Source organism: Pundamilia nyererei, unplaced genomic scaffold (genome assembly GCF_000239375.1).
Source record: "Pundamilia nyererei isolate P.nyererei 1_Seehausen unplaced genomic scaffold, PunNye1.0 scaffold00233, whole genome shotgun sequence".
In the NCBI taxonomy this organism is placed as follows: Eukaryota; Metazoa; Chordata; class Actinopteri; order Cichliformes; family Cichlidae; genus Pundamilia; species Pundamilia nyererei.
In genome coordinates, this window is record NW_005187634.1 from 66,676 (window position 1) to 85,283 (window position 18,608).

General features: G+C 40.3%; 2 protein-coding genes across 4 annotated transcripts in view; both read right to left on the reverse strand.

Annotated features, from left to right (window-relative positions):
* Positions 1–1,934, reverse strand: part of gnb5b (guanine nucleotide binding protein (G protein), beta 5b) — a 14,246-nt gene extending 12,312 nt beyond the window's left edge. The window contains exons 1-2 of the mRNA XM_005748886.2: positions 1,813–1,934; positions 919–1,068 (exon numbers count right to left, since the gene is read on the reverse strand). Of these exons, the coding sequence (XP_005748943.1) occupies positions 919–1,044 (126 nt within the window). The 5' untranslated portion in view covers positions 1,045–1,068; positions 1,813–1,934. The remainder of the gene's footprint in view (positions 1–918; positions 1,069–1,812) is intronic.
* Positions 1,935–5,406: 3,472 nt separating this feature from the next.
* Positions 5,407–18,608, reverse strand: part of myo5aa (myosin VAa) — a 59,655-nt gene continuing 46,453 nt past the window's right edge. The window contains exons 31-44 of one of the 3 annotated variants that reach the window (XM_005748887.2): positions 17,369–17,466; positions 17,162–17,218; positions 13,367–13,447; positions 11,671–11,869; positions 10,978–11,043; positions 10,430–10,523; positions 10,185–10,334; positions 9,869–10,023; positions 9,624–9,713; positions 9,154–9,304; positions 8,314–8,596; positions 8,065–8,239; positions 7,893–7,973; positions 5,407–6,858 (exon numbers count right to left, since the gene is read on the reverse strand). In XM_005748887.2, coding sequence (XP_005748944.1) covers positions 6,706–6,858; positions 7,893–7,973; positions 8,065–8,239; positions 8,314–8,596; positions 9,154–9,304; positions 9,624–9,713; positions 9,869–10,023; positions 10,185–10,334; positions 10,430–10,523; positions 10,978–11,043; positions 11,671–11,869; positions 13,367–13,447; positions 17,162–17,218; positions 17,369–17,466 — 1,833 coding nt within the window. In that variant the 3' untranslated portion in view covers positions 5,407–6,705. The remainder of the gene's footprint in view (positions 6,859–7,892; positions 7,974–8,064; positions 8,240–8,313; positions 8,597–9,153; positions 9,305–9,623; positions 9,714–9,868; positions 10,024–10,184; positions 10,335–10,429; positions 10,524–10,977; positions 11,044–11,670; positions 11,870–13,366; positions 13,448–17,161; positions 17,219–17,368; positions 17,467–18,608) is intronic. The other 2 variants (XM_005748888.2, XM_013914870.1) reach the window with 2 other exon arrangements.

Sequence of the window (18,608 nt, forward strand, 5' to 3'; positions counted from 1 at the left end):
AAATTGTTTCGATATTTAACAAACAAAAAAATCTCCAGTTCATCTGCAGAATGAGGCAACTAAATTAATAAAATGGAGCAAGCTACCAAGCTCAAACAGAGCTAAACAATATTTATGTGTTCCCTAAATGCAGATAATACTTGACTCACACATTTTTTTACATTTAAAGGAGAGTAGCAGAATATCTGCCTTCAGATATGCAAGGTTGTAGCATTCATGTTAGTGATGCTGGAGGCAACGAGCATTAGTGACAAAAACATCCTGCAGCACTGTTGAGCATACCAAGCTGTCCATATTATCCCTCGATTGGTGAGTTAGGAACACTCTGGGCATTTTTTGCCAGTATTGGAGAAACAGACGTCTCATCATGTGAATTGTTAGGTGGTAGCTGCTCAAGTATAAAGCTTTTAAATCAGGGACAGAGGACTTTTTTTTCACAAGGGCTACACATGACATCTATGCTTATGTTCAACTTAATAAATTTAGTAGACATGATTGATTAGCTTAAAGGCTATTTGCCGGCCCTGAAGGGCGAAGACCTTTTCTCTGAAAACAACAACCTTCTGTTAGAAAATGTTGACTGCTTAGGTATAAATTTGTTGCACAATCATAAGATTACTTACATAAATGCAGTATCAGCTTTTAAATTAGGCTACATCTTGTTAATTGGTATGCATTGCATGAGCCAATAATGAATGATTATGTTATGAACATGGACTCGGGCTGTTTTTATATAATGGTAATGAATAATTCGAGACTGCCACAACAATCATAAGTGGTGCATGCTCTGTTGTATTTCAGGTAAACAGCAATACACACTCATTGCAATCATTCACAATGGTATTCATTAGCATAATGCTGCCTTTTGTTTGATTTTTGAGGGGAGGTGTAGCGATGAAAATGAAAGGAGAACATTACCATTTCCACACAGAGGGAGCAGTAGTTGGTGGCCTCGTTCTTAATGTAGATGTTCATCAGAGGACTCGGTTTACTGCAGCTGTCGCAGGGGCCAAAAGTGGCCGCCACGAAAGTCTGGTCACACATGGCTGCAGAGGATCACCAGCACACCTGCAGAAACCCACAAGACACACACATAAAGATGACTTTAATCATCAGGATTACATGTTGGAGGGTTTTCTTTGTGGCTCTTCTGGTTTCTTTTCTCAGCTCTGACCACTTGTCTTGTTTTGCGTTTGTGTGTGTGGAGCTGTACAGAAGATAAGCAGCTGGTAATCTACTCCAGCCTGATCCTCCTCTGAGGAGAGAAGCTATTCTGGGAACCACACACATCCAGCAACACCGAGTTCACAGCAGTGCATGATAAAGGACTTCCAAATCTGAACTAAATATGGTCATCCAAAATATGGATCAACATTTTATCGCTTCCCTACACAATTATATACATTTAAACTGAAACTCAAACACTTTCCCTCATTTATAATGAATTATCATTTCATGTCATTGGCTTTCCATGACAGTATAACTCATATAATGAGTAAATAATGTATATATAGAACAGCATAGTGTCATATTGGTAGATTGCATTGAGAAGTTTGCACACAAACTCAAAAAAGTTCGTTTTCATTTGAACTTCTTACCGTCCTTTGATATGTGATGTAATCACATATCAACTTTCTGCTTAAGTTGTCCTTGATCTTTTGTATCAAGTGTCTTAATCATTTGGATACATTTAAATACCCAATACGGTCTTTGATGATTTTATCTAAACTGCAGAGTCAAACATCTAAAACACCAGCTTCCAGTCAGTCCACACAGATAGCTGCCATATCAACAAATAACAATAAATCTTACCTTACAAAATACTTTTTCCCCTCTGTAGAGCAGCTGCTTGTCTCTGGAGATCTAAGTGGATGTTTTCTAGTGAAGAGGATTGTCAGTGAGGGACAGAGAGGGAATGGTAAGCTTCTTAGTGAAGCATTTAAGCCCCAACTCTGCTCTGCTTTTACCACCATGCTTTATACACTCCTGCAGCATTACCTGTAAGGCCTGGGAGGTTACTCTTACTGTGTAACCCCAGTGCATTAGTCTTTTGGATCACCACCAGCTGCACAATTACTTTATGGCACCAATTTACCAGTTATAAGCACAACCGGATTTGCAGAGGGTTTTACAGAAAAAGTGAAAATATTTCAGTGAGCAGCACTTCTGTGGGTGAAAATGTCTCATTAATGTCAGAGGACAATAGCTGGAGTGCTTCCAGCTGATAGGAAGGCAACAGTAACTCAAACAACCACATGTTACAACTAAGGTATGCAGAAGAGCACGTCTGAATGTTCAATGTGTTGAACTTTGAAGCAGAAGGGGCCCTCAGTATCAGCTGGTATCAGTTGGCCATCATTTAAACCCACAGTCTGATCACTTATTTCAGAGTGAAAACACACCTTCTGATGACTGCTTCCAGAAGGTTGACTCACCGTGTCATGAAGCTCAAATCATTTAAAAGTGTTTTTAGACTGTGACAGGGAGTTCAGTGTACTCAAATGGGCTCCGAAGTCACAAGATCTCAGTCCAGTAGAGCACTTTTTGGGAACCGATTTGCACCACGGGTCAGCTGACATCTGCAGTAAATTGTGTGTGATGATGTGATGCCATCATGTCAATATCAAACAAACTCTGAGGAACGTTTTCAGCAGCTTGTTGAAACGGTGCCACAGAGAATTAACACCAAGCCAAGTGGGTACTAGCGAGGTGTAACTAATGAAATCTGCTGTTCAGCAAAATATTGATTTGAGTTTAAGCATAATAAACATTTTTGTTCATCAAAAGCTCAGAAAGTACAGTACCCTCAACAGATTAAAGGCAATAACATCTAAATGAAATCAGGGAAACTGTGTATAAACCTTCCAATTTTCAGGTTTTGTGCTTTACCTCAGAAATCAGACTGCTTCACCCCCCAAAAGAAAAAAACAAAAATTCCACATCTTATTTTGTTTCATGATTACGTTTTCCTAAAACAACCCAAAACTCTCAAAAATAAGAAACACGGAAACCCAAACAGTGCGGAATTCTTTTATTTTACTTTTACAGATTTGACAATTTATTCCAAGTTTCTTAACAGTGAACACATTCACTAAGCACAGCTACCAGAAACTACAAACAGTCCAGTTTTTCCAAATGTACACATGGGATCGGAGAGGAAACATCTGGTACCGGCTTCAGCATGTTCACACCAGTACCTCAAGAGCTGGGGAGGGGATGTATCTCTTTTTAAGTTAGTTTTGAACATTTCTTTAAAACGGCACAATTTATGCTAGTGCTGATGAGAACAATGGTAATTTATAATGTCTGAGTCATATCATACAGCCGATTCTCTCTTTAGTATGGAAATGCAGAGTGAATGAATGACATATTTCTCCTGTTTGAGAGCCCAAGAGAAGCCCAGGGGAACAAGATGCTGCAGCAGCTCTGCTCAACTAAGAAAGTAACACGAACCACTGAATGAATGAAGATGCTTTTTGTTTTTACTCTGAAACTAGCTAATCCTTTGCAGTGTCCTCTGACTCTGAGCTTCATCTCTGACACCTGTGCCACACATCAGCTTATAATGTTAACAAAGAGATGTTAGTCAGTCAGGACATTACCTAGAGGAAGGTCAACAGGCTGCACTTGTGTGAAAAGAACGGGGAAGTTTGATGGATTTCTTTTTACAGTCCATACCCATCTATCGTTTATCAGATTTCCTCTGCAGTGTTGAAAAAAAGTTCATTTTGATGTCTGTGACACCAACTGCAGGACCGAATGACACGCAATCAAAATAAAAAACACATTTCTATTCATTTTACAGTGAAAGAAAAAAAAAATACTGCACTGACAGAACAAAACAATGCCATAATGTTCGTTGATCATGTATGTAAGTCATTCAGATAGCAAGTGATTCAGATAAGGCTTGGTCTACAATGTGCAGCTAAAAATCATGATACACTTCAACGTTTTTAAACATTCATATAATTGATTAACTCCTTCAGTAACCATCTTTCTTACGACTACAAGATATGTTCTCTTTGCACACAACATACACTAAACCAACTACAAATCCAACCAATAGAACAAAAACATGGTCCCAGGAAAGTGCAACACAAAATAGCTTTACATAATTACTCCACTTAAAATTAGAGTTTGGCATTCGTACGTCACCTTGATAGTTTTTTCCCCCTCTGAATGTAAATTTTACATCCTTGAAAAGGTTTGAAAAATTTAAATCAAAACTGCAGAATCCAGTTCATGTGTGTAAGGAGAAAATATTCCATCAAAGTGAAATGTGTTTTTTGAAAGGGTAAGGTCACCGCGCAAAATAAGGGTCACATCAAGGCGAGAGGCAGCTTAATACTAACGGTACAACAAGGAGTAAACTAGAAGTGCCAAATGACGAGGCAGCGAACGAAGGAAAAGCTGTTTTCACACACAAACTCTGAATAATGGCTGGTGAATCGGGTCACTGCATCCTTTTACTTCTTTTCCACTGTGCCCAGTCTAAACTGGTTTTATACGTTTTCTCAAAAAGCACTTGTGCCCAACCCCAACCAGTGATGTCAGTGAATATAGGAGGAGCTATCACAAGAAACTGACCAATGACTGGCCTGATTTCTTCACATGGAAATGACCCAAAATCTGCTGGTAACACTGCATAATAACGGTTTCTCACACCTGCTGAAATGTGAGCTTATTCTCGGAACTGTTTTCACATCAGCACTGGTTCCAGTACTGCTGCCCACGTAAGTGGGAAAAGGGGATTTTGTTTAGGTGAGGATGCCACCTGGGTAATGTAGGAGGTTGGACATGATACACCCATTTAGCTCCTTTTTTTAACGTGAGCTGGCAGGTTAAATATATTAAATATCTCATGCAACTCTTCTCACAAATCCAGCAGATGCATGTGTGAAAACTACTTCAATCCCAACATGGGCAGATTACCAGACACTCGTCCGACACTTCACCTGTGCCTGGGTTTCTCTTCTTTAAAATCAAAAGCATGCACTTGGATTTTGCCAAACCCATGCAGTTTAAGTGGGGGCAGCAGGAGTAGCAGTGCATGCAAGCAAACAATCTGAGCTGAAAGAACATGTGCACCAACAACAAAATGACAAAAAACAAAACTTCTTTGTCACCCTTAACCCAGCTGTGAAACTGAGAAGAGGAATAAATGAACACATTCTGTTTTTCTGGTAATAAAAGTCCACGTTGGGACATGCTGAGTGAAGGTGGACGGGTAGGAGATGTAAGAGGAGTCGAACAGAGCTGTGTTTGTGAGAGGATGCAGCAGAGGGAATGTAAAGCTCAACAGATTTTTGCAGCCTTTTGCATCTATTCTGCTCAGTAATACATGGCTTTAGATTATTTTAAGAAAATAACAATACTGAACAAAGTAAATAATCACACAATGACAACAGTAAAACATTTTTATGGCTCTGAGCCAGATGACAAGAAAAAAAAAACAGTAAGCAGAGTGTAAGGTTGGTACTCATACAGTATGTGTTCATGTCAGTGTTTCCTGTGACGCTCGGCTTTGGTCACAGCTGTAAACGGTGCAGACTGTCGCAGGTTAAAACCCTTTGCAGAGTTTGAACCTTAAACCTTCTCAATCTGTCCTCGCCTATAAAACCTGTGCTACACTTCATCTGCCAGACATGCAGGCTAAACATGACAAAAAAAATATCTCAAGGTTTAAGACGCGACCTAACAAATAATTATCTGTGCCGGCACTCATTAAAGATACTACATATTTACCTGATATTGACATAATAGCCAAGGAAGCAACTAAAACTGTCTCTAAGAAGCTGTTTGCTGTGGGAAAGAGTGGTCCCATCCTTCACTTCGGACACATTCGCTGCAAGGGGGAAGCTTCTAATCTTAAAAAGGGATGTAGCTATAAGTGCAATAAATAAAATACAGGATATATATTATTCATATTTATATAGATATTTATTTATGTATAAATAATATAGTACAGATGATGAATTTTGTCTTGGCTTGATGTGTTCAGAGAATAAAACGTACAAAGTGAAATCTGCTCAGTGGTCACCTCAACACGGGGTGGAGAGAGCGCTGACTTTTTCACCTCATCATTCAGCTGCCCTCACACAGGAGCTCAGAATTGACCCAACATGAGGGCAGACTGCTAGACTGACAAATCATAACTTGTTTTGAGGCTTCAGCTCCACCTGGTGGGCCTGCTCTCGTGTATCGAGACAATAACAACAACAACAACAACAACTATCTTAACGATTACTGGAAACGCAGATGAAGGATCGATGGCGAGTACTGGAGGCATTGATCTGGTCCTGTGGCTTCTCTAAGAGGCGGGCGTTTTGTACAAGCAGCAGATGATGCTCAGGGCTTACGGCCAGATTTAAACCAGCGGAAATAACCACATGTGTGCGTATCTGTGCGTTCGTGAAAGAGAGAAGGCGAGTGTGCGTCTGTACGTTCGGAGGATGAAAGTACTTTACAGATGTGACGTGTCTGCATTTTTCATGTACGTGCGCGCATGTCTGAGTTTAAACTAGAGAAACTGCTGAACCCTTTCACCCGTTTATTTAAACATGACTTCAAATCGTGTTAACGTGAGTGAAATTTGCGAGTGTTTGTGGTGTTTTAAATTTTTCGGGGAGACGGTGACTTGCAAATCCGACTGTGGCCACTAAGACAAATTCGCCGCGGGGCTCAGAGTGCTCTGGTGGGCTCGCATTAGACACGGGTGAGGAAGGCCAAGTTGAGCGAGCTGGGGATCTGGATGGTTTCCAGTGCGAGGCAAGAAGGGTTAAACGGGAAGGTGACGGGATAGATCATCTTCGTGTCCATCAACAGCTGGGGACTCTCACAGCGGTCCCGCAAGCGAGTCTGGAGAGAGAGATGATGGAAAAAGTTCATGTGCATTAAAAAAAAAAAAAAAAAAAAAAGGTAGTAGACAGAAAATATATTAAGCCAGTCTGTTTGAAGACTCGACAAGTAAGAAAAGTTATCTTGGTGCAGAATCGATTGCATGAAGTTCGTAAATACCGATCAGTGCAGTGACTCAGATCTGAGAGGACCCTTGAGCTCAACATAGTGCCTATGGGAAGTGTCAGGGAACTGTACTTGTTATCAAATGTACAGCTCTCTTATTACAAGATAGCTACAACTAAAAAGTAACCTGTTACTTTAAAAATAAATTATATAAACACCGTCTTTGCAATTATCTATCCAGCTACTGTACATCGACTTTACTTCACTTCACAGTGAGTCGATCTTGGCAGCGCCCCATAAACAACACACAAACAAGCGCATTCATTTCCATCAGAGCGACGGCTTTAGGCAAAGCCAAAGCTAGCAGTTGTGGTTTTGGAGCTGTAGCTACATATCATTCTCTTCCTCACCAGCATTGTTGCGAATGTAGTTTTAACTTGACGTTACTTCTGACATATTTCTCTCACATGACATATATTAGCACAAAGGAAACTGAATATAAAAGCCATCCCCATCCAATGCTGACCTTAACATGCACGCTGACACTGGATGCATTCATCTCTGCAGCTGTGTTGCTTGGCGTTTCAGTTACTCAAGCAGAACAGAAGTTTCTGTTTATCAGATGCCCAGAAACGCCAGAAAAATGCTGATGTTTTTCAAAGCAGCACACATTCATTGCCTTTACGGTACATGCACTAGTTAACAACAACAGGTGTCTCAAAGACCTCACAATATTAGTGACAAAACCCAAACAATCAGACAGTTTTCTACGAGTGACCGCTTTGAGGAAGAACTTCCTTTTAACAGGAAGATAACCCGGGCAGAGCCAGCCTCACTCAGCTGCAGCTTGCCTGGAACCAGAAAAAAAATGACCCCAAAACACTGAAGATAAAGCAGTATAGACTTGATTTAGCCAAAAAAGAAATTACCTGTATGGTTCGTATGAATGCGACTGACACTCTCTCCTCAAACTCGTTGACGGGGGTGTAGAGGTTCAGAACTTTTACGATCTGAAAGACATAAGACAGAAAAGTTAAAAACACAGAAAGAGAAAGGTTTTAGCTGAAGCTTTAGCTGATAATAATTTTAAAAATATTTTACCTGAGAAGTGGTGAGAGCGTGGCACATGGAGCAGATGGCCTCTGCATCCTCGTCAGTCTTCTTCTTCACCTGCAGCAGCTGAGCGGCCTGGATCAGAGGCTCCAGCGTCTCTTTGGCTCCGCAGGTCATCAGACCTTTGTCTCTGAGCCACTCCTCCAGCTGACTCACGTTGTACCTGCAAACACGCATGATGAGATAACGCATCCGGCCTCACTCTGGAGATCTTCTCTGAGCAGCGACACCTCATACCTGATCTGCATGCCTTTGCTCCAGGAGCACATGTCTTTGCGTAGCAGCAGGTTGTTGAGTGTGACAGCGCCGATGATGTAAAACTGCTGCTTCACCACCTGCTTGATGAGCTCAGGGTCGGTGCCGTGCTGGCACATGGTGGAGTGGAAGGCGCTGAGCTGTCGCAGGATGGAGTCCAGGGTGTAGGTGCCCTCGTCGGCAATGCTTGACGTCCGTTTACGCAGACCCGTGGGCTTAACTCCCGACACGCCCTGAATGGTCTCGTGCTCCAACATGCCAGAGACTGAGGAAACACACGCACACGGGAGGTGTATAAGTACATGTGCTCTACCCGCTTGTTAAATGATGACCAACCGACCCTGATTATAAGTTCAACCCTCTCAGCATGTACTTACTTCTTTTGCATCGAGTCTTGTGAAAACTATATGTTAGCCCAACTACATCTCTGTAGCTAGCTGTGGGTGCCTGAACATTTTATGGCAACTTCCTAACTTCACCAACCATCTAAAATCTTACTATTTTTAAATCCTCGTCTATAATTACATTTATAGCAGTAAAATTATAGTATCACATGGATTTATTTCAGAAATTCCTCAGCTAGAATTCAGCATTTTTTCTTTATTTTGATAGCTTACAGTTATGGCTAACTCCTAACTGCACCTCGTAAATCCTCTTTTTCATGGATGCGCAACTGTAACATCAGTAAGAGCAGATACAGTGAGTACTTTGGACCATATTGAACTGTCAAAGGTGTCTTAAAGCTTGTTTGCATAAAAGAACCAAAGGAGCAGGAAATTACTTATCAAGTGACACACACACATCACATGTACAGGGACAAACCTATCATGGGCTGGAGGATGTTCTCCATGCATTTGATCAGCTGCTGGTAGATCTGGATGGCCAGGTCGCTGATCACTTGTCTGTACTCTGCGAGGTCGAAGTTGGACAGACAGTGCTCGTTCTGCCTCGACGTGTTGTGCTTCATGAATTGCTGAGACAAGCACAGAAAACAATGTGTCAGAGAAGGTGAACGATGTCAATATTAATCCACGACACAGTCGGTCAATACAAAAAACAAAAACAATCAAAACAACAGCTTGTTACGTCAAGCTTTATATTTTTTGTCCTTTTGGTCATTTTTAACAGATTAGTATATAAAGGACTGTAACAGCAAGATAATAAAAGAGATTCCTTCTTTCCCGAATATCTAAATACAGTGATACCAGATGTCTTATTGAACTGACTAGAAAAACCGTGTATGTGCTGGAATGGGACATTTTCTGTGTTTTGTGTATTGTTGTTGGCCTCACTTCGTCTCCGCTGTACTGTTTCAAACAGTGCAGGAAGCGGCAGGTGTTGGCCAGCCAGAAAGAGACGGTCTCAAAATCATCTCCTCGTTTCTGATGAAGAAGAAAACATCAGCAGAAGTTTGTGTTCACTGCAGAACCTTTTTTAGTTATCTAACGCAAAAAAACATCCAAAAATTTTAATTTAAGAACAAAGGAGCTGGAAACGCAAAATGTGAACTTCATTCAAATATTAAAAGCATACGTACCTTTAAGATCTTTTTAATGCTGTTGATGGTTGACGTGAGCAGAGTGCGGACCTTCTGGTCATCGTTGACGTAGTCTGCATGTCTCAGACACATGAACAGGATGTAGGCTGGCAGACCTGGGATCAGATTCACTGCTACACCACGAGGTTTTAGTTCTGGAGAGATGGAGGAGGGGTGAGTTTATTTGTAGATTTTATTTTGTGCAAACCGTGAATTGAGGCTTCAGTTTCCAGGGAGTTTCAGTAATTTCAGGACTCCTTTCCATCTACTTTAATGCTTTAGATAGTGGACTATATCATTAATTCTAAATTCATACCCAGGATGAGGTTCTTAACCAGTTTCATTTCATCCTCCTTCTTGTACTCTAGCATTCCCTGGAAGTCTTTCTCCCTGCGAGGAATGTTGACAGGGTGGATCGGCTCATCCACCATCTGTCCCGGAGATGTCTGGCCTTCGGTTTGACCGGCTGGAAGAAGCATGGCATGTGACAGTCAGCTGACATGTGGTGGAAACGAGCATATATGAATAGAGATTTTCAGGCTTCGGTTTTTCTCGCTTTACCTCCCATCTCTCCAATCCTCTTGGAGTAAACTTTCAGCTGCTTCTTGAGCTTTCGGATTGTTCTGTCCTGCTTCTCTAGCTGCTCCATTAGATCCTAAAAACACAGCGAGGGACACAGAGGAGAGAACAGTGAGGACTAACAGACAGCATCATCAGACACAGACCGCTTTGCAATGTCGCCCTCCAGTGGCTACAAGGAGGAATCCTACTCTTCTGTTAGTGGCTTTGCAGTGGACATCAGCTCAAACACGGAAATCAAAAGGTTAGAAGATGAAGAGAAAAGAATTAAAAAACTTCCTTGGTGTGATTTATAAATCAACATTAGTGCTGCCGTACTGGTTTTTGTTTTGGGGGGTTTTTTAAGAGGAAGATTGCAGGATTTTTTGGCTGTTAGGAAAAAGAAGAAGGCGCAGCGCTGCTCCGCTGTGAGTTACAAGACACTGTTGCAGAGAATTAGAGCGACACCCTGCAGCATTTCATTCAGAACAATCTCAGTTAGTCAGAAACGTGCAAACACGCAGGCAAACACACACGCGGTCTCTACATACAACCATCCGCCGTAAAATGACGACTCGAGCCTCTCGGGATGCCGTGGGGTCGTCTGCCATGAGTTCCTGTCAGGTGACACCATCCACACAAATGAGCGTGTGGGACGCAGCTCTGTAGCGGCTGGTTTAGTTTGTGTATGTATGGCCATGAAAGTGACTCAAATCACACAGTCGAAATGCTGTTATTCACATTTCTACCACTGGAAGAGTTTTTAGCCGTGGTCTTATTATTAGTGATGTAACGTATTAGTCAAATGAGCTGTGGCCATCTTTACGGATAGTGTAATATCCACACTGTTGACCGTCCCCCAAAGTCTTCGTAGTCCCAGTTTTCTCAAACCGTGGGGTGGAATGATTATTTCAGAAGCGTTGGTTGGGGGTGTGACCTTTTCTCAGTGGTGTGTGGTAATGTATTTACAGCAAATTAAAATTATTCTGTGGGTTTTTGGCCTGTTAATAATAAATAATGTGATTGCAGATTTAATATGAGTGTAAGATATACAAATTGTCTGTAGCTGTCAGTAGTTATATGGATATATATCAAGAAAAGTTTGTGTATACACACACCTAAAATCCATTCTTAGGTGTGTGTATAAGTGTGTTGTTTTTATTTTTATCATTTAAAAATTATGCTGAATTTGTGAGACAAAGTTTAGCTCCTCCCCGTATCTGTGTGTGGAAGCTGCAGCGTACCAGGTTCTCGTTGGTGAGCCGGGTGATCTCGTGTTGCAGACTGGCTTCGATTCTGGCCTCTGGAGGCAGCTGCAGATTCTGGGCTAAGAGCTGCTGCTGCCGGTTGTTCTCCTCCTTGACGTTCTGCAGCTCGCTGCGCAACGACTCCACCTCATTATCATAAGTCCTCCGCTGAGTCTGCAGCTGGTGCTCCAGTAGCCTGAGAGAGGTAAGAGAGAAAGAGACAGAAATCAGCATCATACTGTGAGGGGGAGAAAGGCAGTGAGACGCCCAGTGCAGAAGGGAAAGAGAAGCTGTAGTTTCCACCAGAAAGTGGTGATTGAGGACAGCAGCAGCATGCTGTGCAGACACTACCAGCAGCCCAGAGTCCAGCCTTTCTGAACAACGCTCATTCATTCTCCTCCTCTCTTCAGAGTAAAAGTTTCTCTGAGGAAAACTGAACCGAGCCAAATCAGTACTCAGAGATCAGGCTCAGGAACGGAGCAGGTAGAGCTGACAGAGGTTCAGTTTTCATTCAACAACCAACATGCAGTATTTCTATCTTTTTATGAAAACGACAGTAGCAGTTAGTACAACAGGAGCACTTCATACGCTTTATTAAAAAAGAACTTTGACTGCCTTTCTTGGTGGATAGACATTGTTTTTCTGTTTTTCCATCAATTTCTCTGATGCAATCCTTTCTTGCTGATGCCTTTTAGGAATCAGTCATTTTATGTACTATAGTTTATACAATGACTTCTATTCTTTTACTAGTTTTTATGATCCAATTGTTTTTCTGCATGCATAAATCATTTTATAATACATCTGTACGAAGACGATTAGCAGATATTTCTTCTTGAGAGTTTGTCCAACCAGTCTACATGTGTTGACTGGTTGGAGAAGACATTCGCCCACATTCCTCGAGGTGTCCTGTGCTTTGGGAATATGGGGCTATCGGCTCTGGTGGGGATTGAACTCGTGTGCAGCCGCCTGTTTGTCACTGATCCTAAACCGTTTTTAAGGTTATAGTAGTCTGGGTTTTATTTCTAAAACTTGTTAAAATATTCCTCTGGATGTATTTAAAGTACTGCACGCACACACATCACAGTGCAACCCCCTCAGAGAAAAATAACTGCTCCATGACACTACCAGACCTCTCAAGATTTAAAGGCAAACACTGTAAAAAATAAAAAGCATGCAGAAAGTGATTAACCTCAGTCAATGTCTGTGAACAACACTTAAGAGTTTTTTTCACAGCTTTTTAACGATAGTAAGCAGTTATTGAGGAAACACTTGAGTGGATAAAAATTTCAGCCCATCTAAGTTCACAAGCCGAAGGCATCACAGCATAAAAGGAAGAAAAATTCCACGGTCAACTGACATTTAACAAGCTTTCATAGCTGCATAAAACATGGTTAGTACAGTACGAAGACAAATCCTGCTTCACTGTCAGAAATAAATCTAGAAACTCAAACCAAAGCTTTGCATCAGTGACTGTACATTACACAACACCTAAAGAAAGTTTTACATTATAGCACCCTGCGAAGTGTGTGGCAGAAACAATAAGGAAGACAAATAATCAGAAGGCAGTCAAAATAAACAGACTGATGTGAGAGAAATGAAGTGTGAGAGAGAAACGTGAGCGAAGAAAACCAACGGGTCACATCCTTTCCCGTGAAAAAAGGCAAACGTGTCATGCTCAAAAACACTGTTAAACCTGATGGTCTCCTTCAAGCCCTGATTAACCAGCCACAGCTCTCCGTCCTCATTCAGCTTACGTAAGTCTGGAGCAGCAGATCTGACCGACACACAACACAAAGCAACATGAACATTACAATGGCACAAAGAAACGTGATCGGGTGAGCGGGACCACATGAGCAAGAATATTTATCTGAGGTGTGATAACATCCTGCATCTGGTCTTCAACACAAAATAACAATAATACTAATTTGTGTGATGTCATAAAGTTAAAGGAAGAAAATCTGTAAAACCTGATGTACTGATGATGTGTGAAGTCCTATTTCTGACTCAATGCATTTCAGTAATACATTAAAGTGCACCTATTCCGCTCGTTTCTAACCCCTTCTGTCTTTTACAACAGCTGCATCGATCTTGCCGCCTCATTAACAAGGTTAGAACAGCAGGTGGCGCTTCTCTGCCTGAAATGACCAAATTAGAGATAACTACTTTCACAGGGATCACAAAGAGTAAAAAAGACAAAGGAACATCTGGAACAGAGCCCTTAGTGTCAAACCTGAGATTATGGTTCACAGAGATGAGATGGACATATGCAGACCTCCTTACTGTAACAGTATGTGCACAACAGAAAATAAAGAAAAAGTCCACTTTAATCATTTATTCAACCACTGCAGGCAACAGTGGTATAAATCTACTGATGTGAATTAGCAGAATTTATATGTGTGTGAGTGAATGAGTTTGTTCTTGCATTTACTGAGTGATCCAGTGACCGAACTTTGTAGTCAGTGGAAACAGAAAAGGTCAAGAAATGGGACACAAACAGAGGGAAGAATGCAGCGATACAAAGTTGAACTTTTAGGGAAGCTCTACTGTAAAACAACATTGTCGCTGTAGATATTTATAATCTGACCTCATTGATCTTATCAGCTGTCAAACATTTGGCCTCATTCAATAAAATGTGCATGTGTTACTGTGCACAGTAATGTTTAAACTTGCAAGATTACTTTCAAATTTAGCTCCCGCCGCCTCCGTGTGCAAATCCAAATCATTCTATATTGAATGGCATGTGGCTGTTTTTTGCCGTCTAGAAACTGTCATACTCCGTTTCTCTATGAAGTCGAGAGTGAAAAGGGAAGCACGGTTGCTAAAAAAACAAAACAAAAAAATAAAGGGAGTGAGAGCTTTCAGGTAGAAGCCAGAGAAGGCACACTTTTCTGAAGTGTTTCCTTAGGAGTGAAAAGCTTGGACTGCAATAGCCGAGGCAGTAAATATTGTGTCTCCAGAGACTCGGAGTGAAAGGTGACACGGGCAAAAGTTTCGACATCAGAGCTGCTGTGAAAACTTGGAAACAGACCAGAAGAAAAAGGAGGCAACGGTGAAGGACGAGCACCACCTGATCCATCACCCAAAGCCATTTATTATGCCGAAGTAGCATTTAGTAAAGAGGCGATGTTAACTGTCAATTAGGATGATCTCTATTAAATTAATTGTGCCAAATATGCTTGGATTATTTATTTTTTAATAAAGCCACCCTAATATGCTTTCGGCAAAAATGTGTGAGACAGAAAGGCCCTCATGATAGTCTGAAGCTGCTGTAAACCAGCTTTCAGGAAAAAAAAATATGGATGAATTTGGGATTTCTGCACGAAACGTTTGAAATGTTCACGCGCAGATTTGTGAATGAGGCCTAATGTCTGCACTGTTCTGAAGCCAGTAAAATTATTATGAGGAAAAGTAAATTGACTTAACATTTTAAAATACAGAGATTGTAACATTTTACCCTTTTCCATTTTAGTTGTGCACACAGACTGTATATAAAAGATGGAAGCCCTGCTGTGACGTGTTTTGGACTTTACTATCTTCGTGTTTTGAAATTGGATGAGCAGGGGTCAAATCTAATTAACCCTTTAAAGCCTGAACCATTAAATAATAATTACCAGAAAATTTACATTTTTTGAAAATGGAAAATTCTGTGTTGAACTTTGTGACAAAATTTTTAAAAAGATTATAAATTAAATATTAATTTGCAAACATGAGCTTTAATTTTTGTCATATTTGCTACATCAGGTATTTTTTTCGTGCAATGTATTGTGTAAATTATTTTGTTTTTTTGGAGAGTGGAGTGGGGAAATCACAGTGATACAACATGTGCAGCATATGAGGTCTGAATAATAATAAGACTTGAATCAAGTGTTGAGACAAAAAACCCCAAAAAACATCAGAAGGGTGCTCATGTGGCCATTTTCCCAATAGATTTCTCTCTACAGTAAAGTTTTTTGCAATCAGCAGTCAAATGTTTGCAAACCTCTTCTGCATCTCCTTCCTTGCTGCCTTCCCTCCTTTATATACAGTCTGTGGTTGTGTGTAAATGTGCGCTTCCTTACAAGTACGCTGTGCATCGCTGTTTTAGCGTAATAATGAAAACAATTAAAACATAAATGAATCATTTCATGCACCATTCATGCCAAACTCCTTCTATAAAGCTGAGGCTGAAGCTCTACATCGGGATCTAAACTGTGGCACAGTTAGTCACTTTGGGCGTAAAAGTCAAACCGAAACTCAAAGCCATCTCCCTCGCTGCTCAGATACTTTCATGCTGTTAAGTGAAGCAGGTCCTGCAGTAACTACAGCACCGTGAATACAGAGATAAAGTCACAACAACTGTAGAGCCACTAAAGTTACAGAACTCTTGACCCATGCAAACCATTTTCTCACTTCCCTCATGAGCCACATAAATATTCTTGATGTCAGTAAGTACAGCTACATATACACAACGTCCTCTTTCTGTTAGGCCAAAACAGAATCTAATACTTTATTTTGCAGCGTGTTCTCACTCCTGCGCGTCAAATATGCCGTTTTTGCCGTCTGTCCACCATTATGTACAAGAAGTTACAAAGACCTGCTTTAGGAAGCTGAAGGGTTAATCATCCAGAAAATGTCTTCACGTCCTACTTCACTTTTTAAAACCTTTTTTCACTTTCTTTTTTTAAACGTTAGAAGTCAGTCATATGCATATAGTATTAAAGACAGAAAATTAGGGGACTAGATTAGTTTATCCTAATAAAGTTCTTTCATCCTAAACATAGTTCATCGTAATGAAAATGTCTTCATGAGCTATAATTGTTTATTTATTACTCTAAAGGGCAGACAGATGCAGCAGTATTATATTTTTCAAACAAGTTCAAAACAAAAAAGATCAATATAAAATTAACATCCATCCATTTTTTTTCAGTATTTTCAAAATGTTTTGAGTCTCAGAAGGAAGTTCAAATGTTCAATTTCACACATTTTTTTGGAACTATTTTTAATCGATTAAAGGATTTTTTTTTGTTCAATTATTTCTGTAACACTTTTCTATCCGTCATATTTTTCAAATCCGTTCGGCACACTTCACAAATAAATAACACTGAACCTAATCAGTCAGCTAGTTTCCAATCAGTAAGACGAAATTACAGATCAGGCCCACAATATACCAAAATGATGTGAACTTTTCTTTTCTCCTTCATCTTTCCCTTACAGTTTTACTGGAAGATTTGGTTTAGACACTGAACACATTAGTTTTAGGAAAAACTAACGATGAGTTGGGTAAGACACGCCGGCGGCATTATTTGACGCTGTGATAATGAAAATAGGCGCGTTATTCATCATGCTTTTAGGGCCAAAAAAATGTTACGCTCTGCCGCTCAAGCTTTCATCAGCACTACAGACTGAAATCAGCTGCAGTAACATCTGTCATTTATAACCCAGTATTTCAGCGACAGTGTGGCCATGCATGCTCTGCTCCACGATGCATCGGCCACGTCTCATCGGTTACCTCAGCCTACTCAGGAGATCACTGACTTCCAGCTGCTGACGCATGAACCTAGGAGATCTGACAGGACAAACAGGGATTCACACACACGGCGCTCACACATACACGGTATCATAATGGCACTAGAGCATACAAAGGTTGATGTGAGTCAGTGGAGGACAATGAGTAAAGACATGGAGGTGAGGAAGAGAAGTGGCTGTAAGAAAGTACCTGTTGGTGTCTTTGAGGCCTACGTAAGCTTGCTTGACTTCGTCGTCCTTCAGTTTGGACACGTCATCTTTATACACTGAAGGCTCCGTCATGGTCTCCTGGAAATAAGCGAAGAGACAATAGAGAAACAATACTTGTCACTTGTGATCAAAAGTTTTGATGTTTTTTGGGATACATCACTAAGAACCATTCACCTAATGAGACACTGGTAGCCAGAATATATGTATATCTGATACATATAATATTTGCATCTACAGTACTGCGGTTATCGCCTTTTTTTTTTTTTTAAACCATCTGAAACAACCTTCAATCAATTTTGTTCAAGTATTCATGACAAACTCATATTATTCAAAAACCACAATTTCAACTTGCAGGGAGCTTTCATACTGAAGTACAACACACACACACACACACACACACACACACACAAAGACAAAGGACAAGACAAATGTACAATACACAGGTGAAGACAGTGTCTGATTATAAATATGACTATTATGTCTTGACTCTTTAATTTTACTTCTTTTAATTATCTGTTCTTTTCCGTTCTTTTAATTTTGTAATTATAGTATCGTATCCTTTAATTTGAGTTATAAATAAATACACATAAATACTGCTTGGTGTCAGATGAGCCCAAGTCTCCTCATAAATCTGAACTTGATCTGACATTAAAGTGATTTAGATCTGTTTACACCTCATCATGTTGTATTGAACAGTTAGAGTTAAGGGCGGCTTAAACTCTGAATTCATATTAACATTTAAAAGCAGAACCTCTATGCTTCAGTCAGATATCCATGATATTCAGGTAAATATTTATATATTATATAACGCGCCACTAATTCTACACATGTAATTGTAGCCAAATATGAAATTTTAAAATCTATTACTTATGTCTACTTAAACTATTCCTTTTTAGCACATCTATACTGATCACAGATTCACTGGCCACACATTTAAATGATGCTCAAGTGGTGCTAAAGGGCCTAAAGTGTGTCAAGAGAATATATTTCGCACACCACCACCAGCCTGAACTGTTGATACAAGGCACAATGGGTACATGCTTTCCTGTTACTTTGCACCAAATTCAGAATTTTCTGAACATAATTTCCTCTGGGATTAATAAAGTATTATACTTTATTAGGTATTAAAATAAAGTATAAAGTATTTTCACTAGTAAATTTGTGTATATCAGCTTAAAATTAAGCAGGCTGTCTTGACTATGTCTACACCCTTAAAGGCA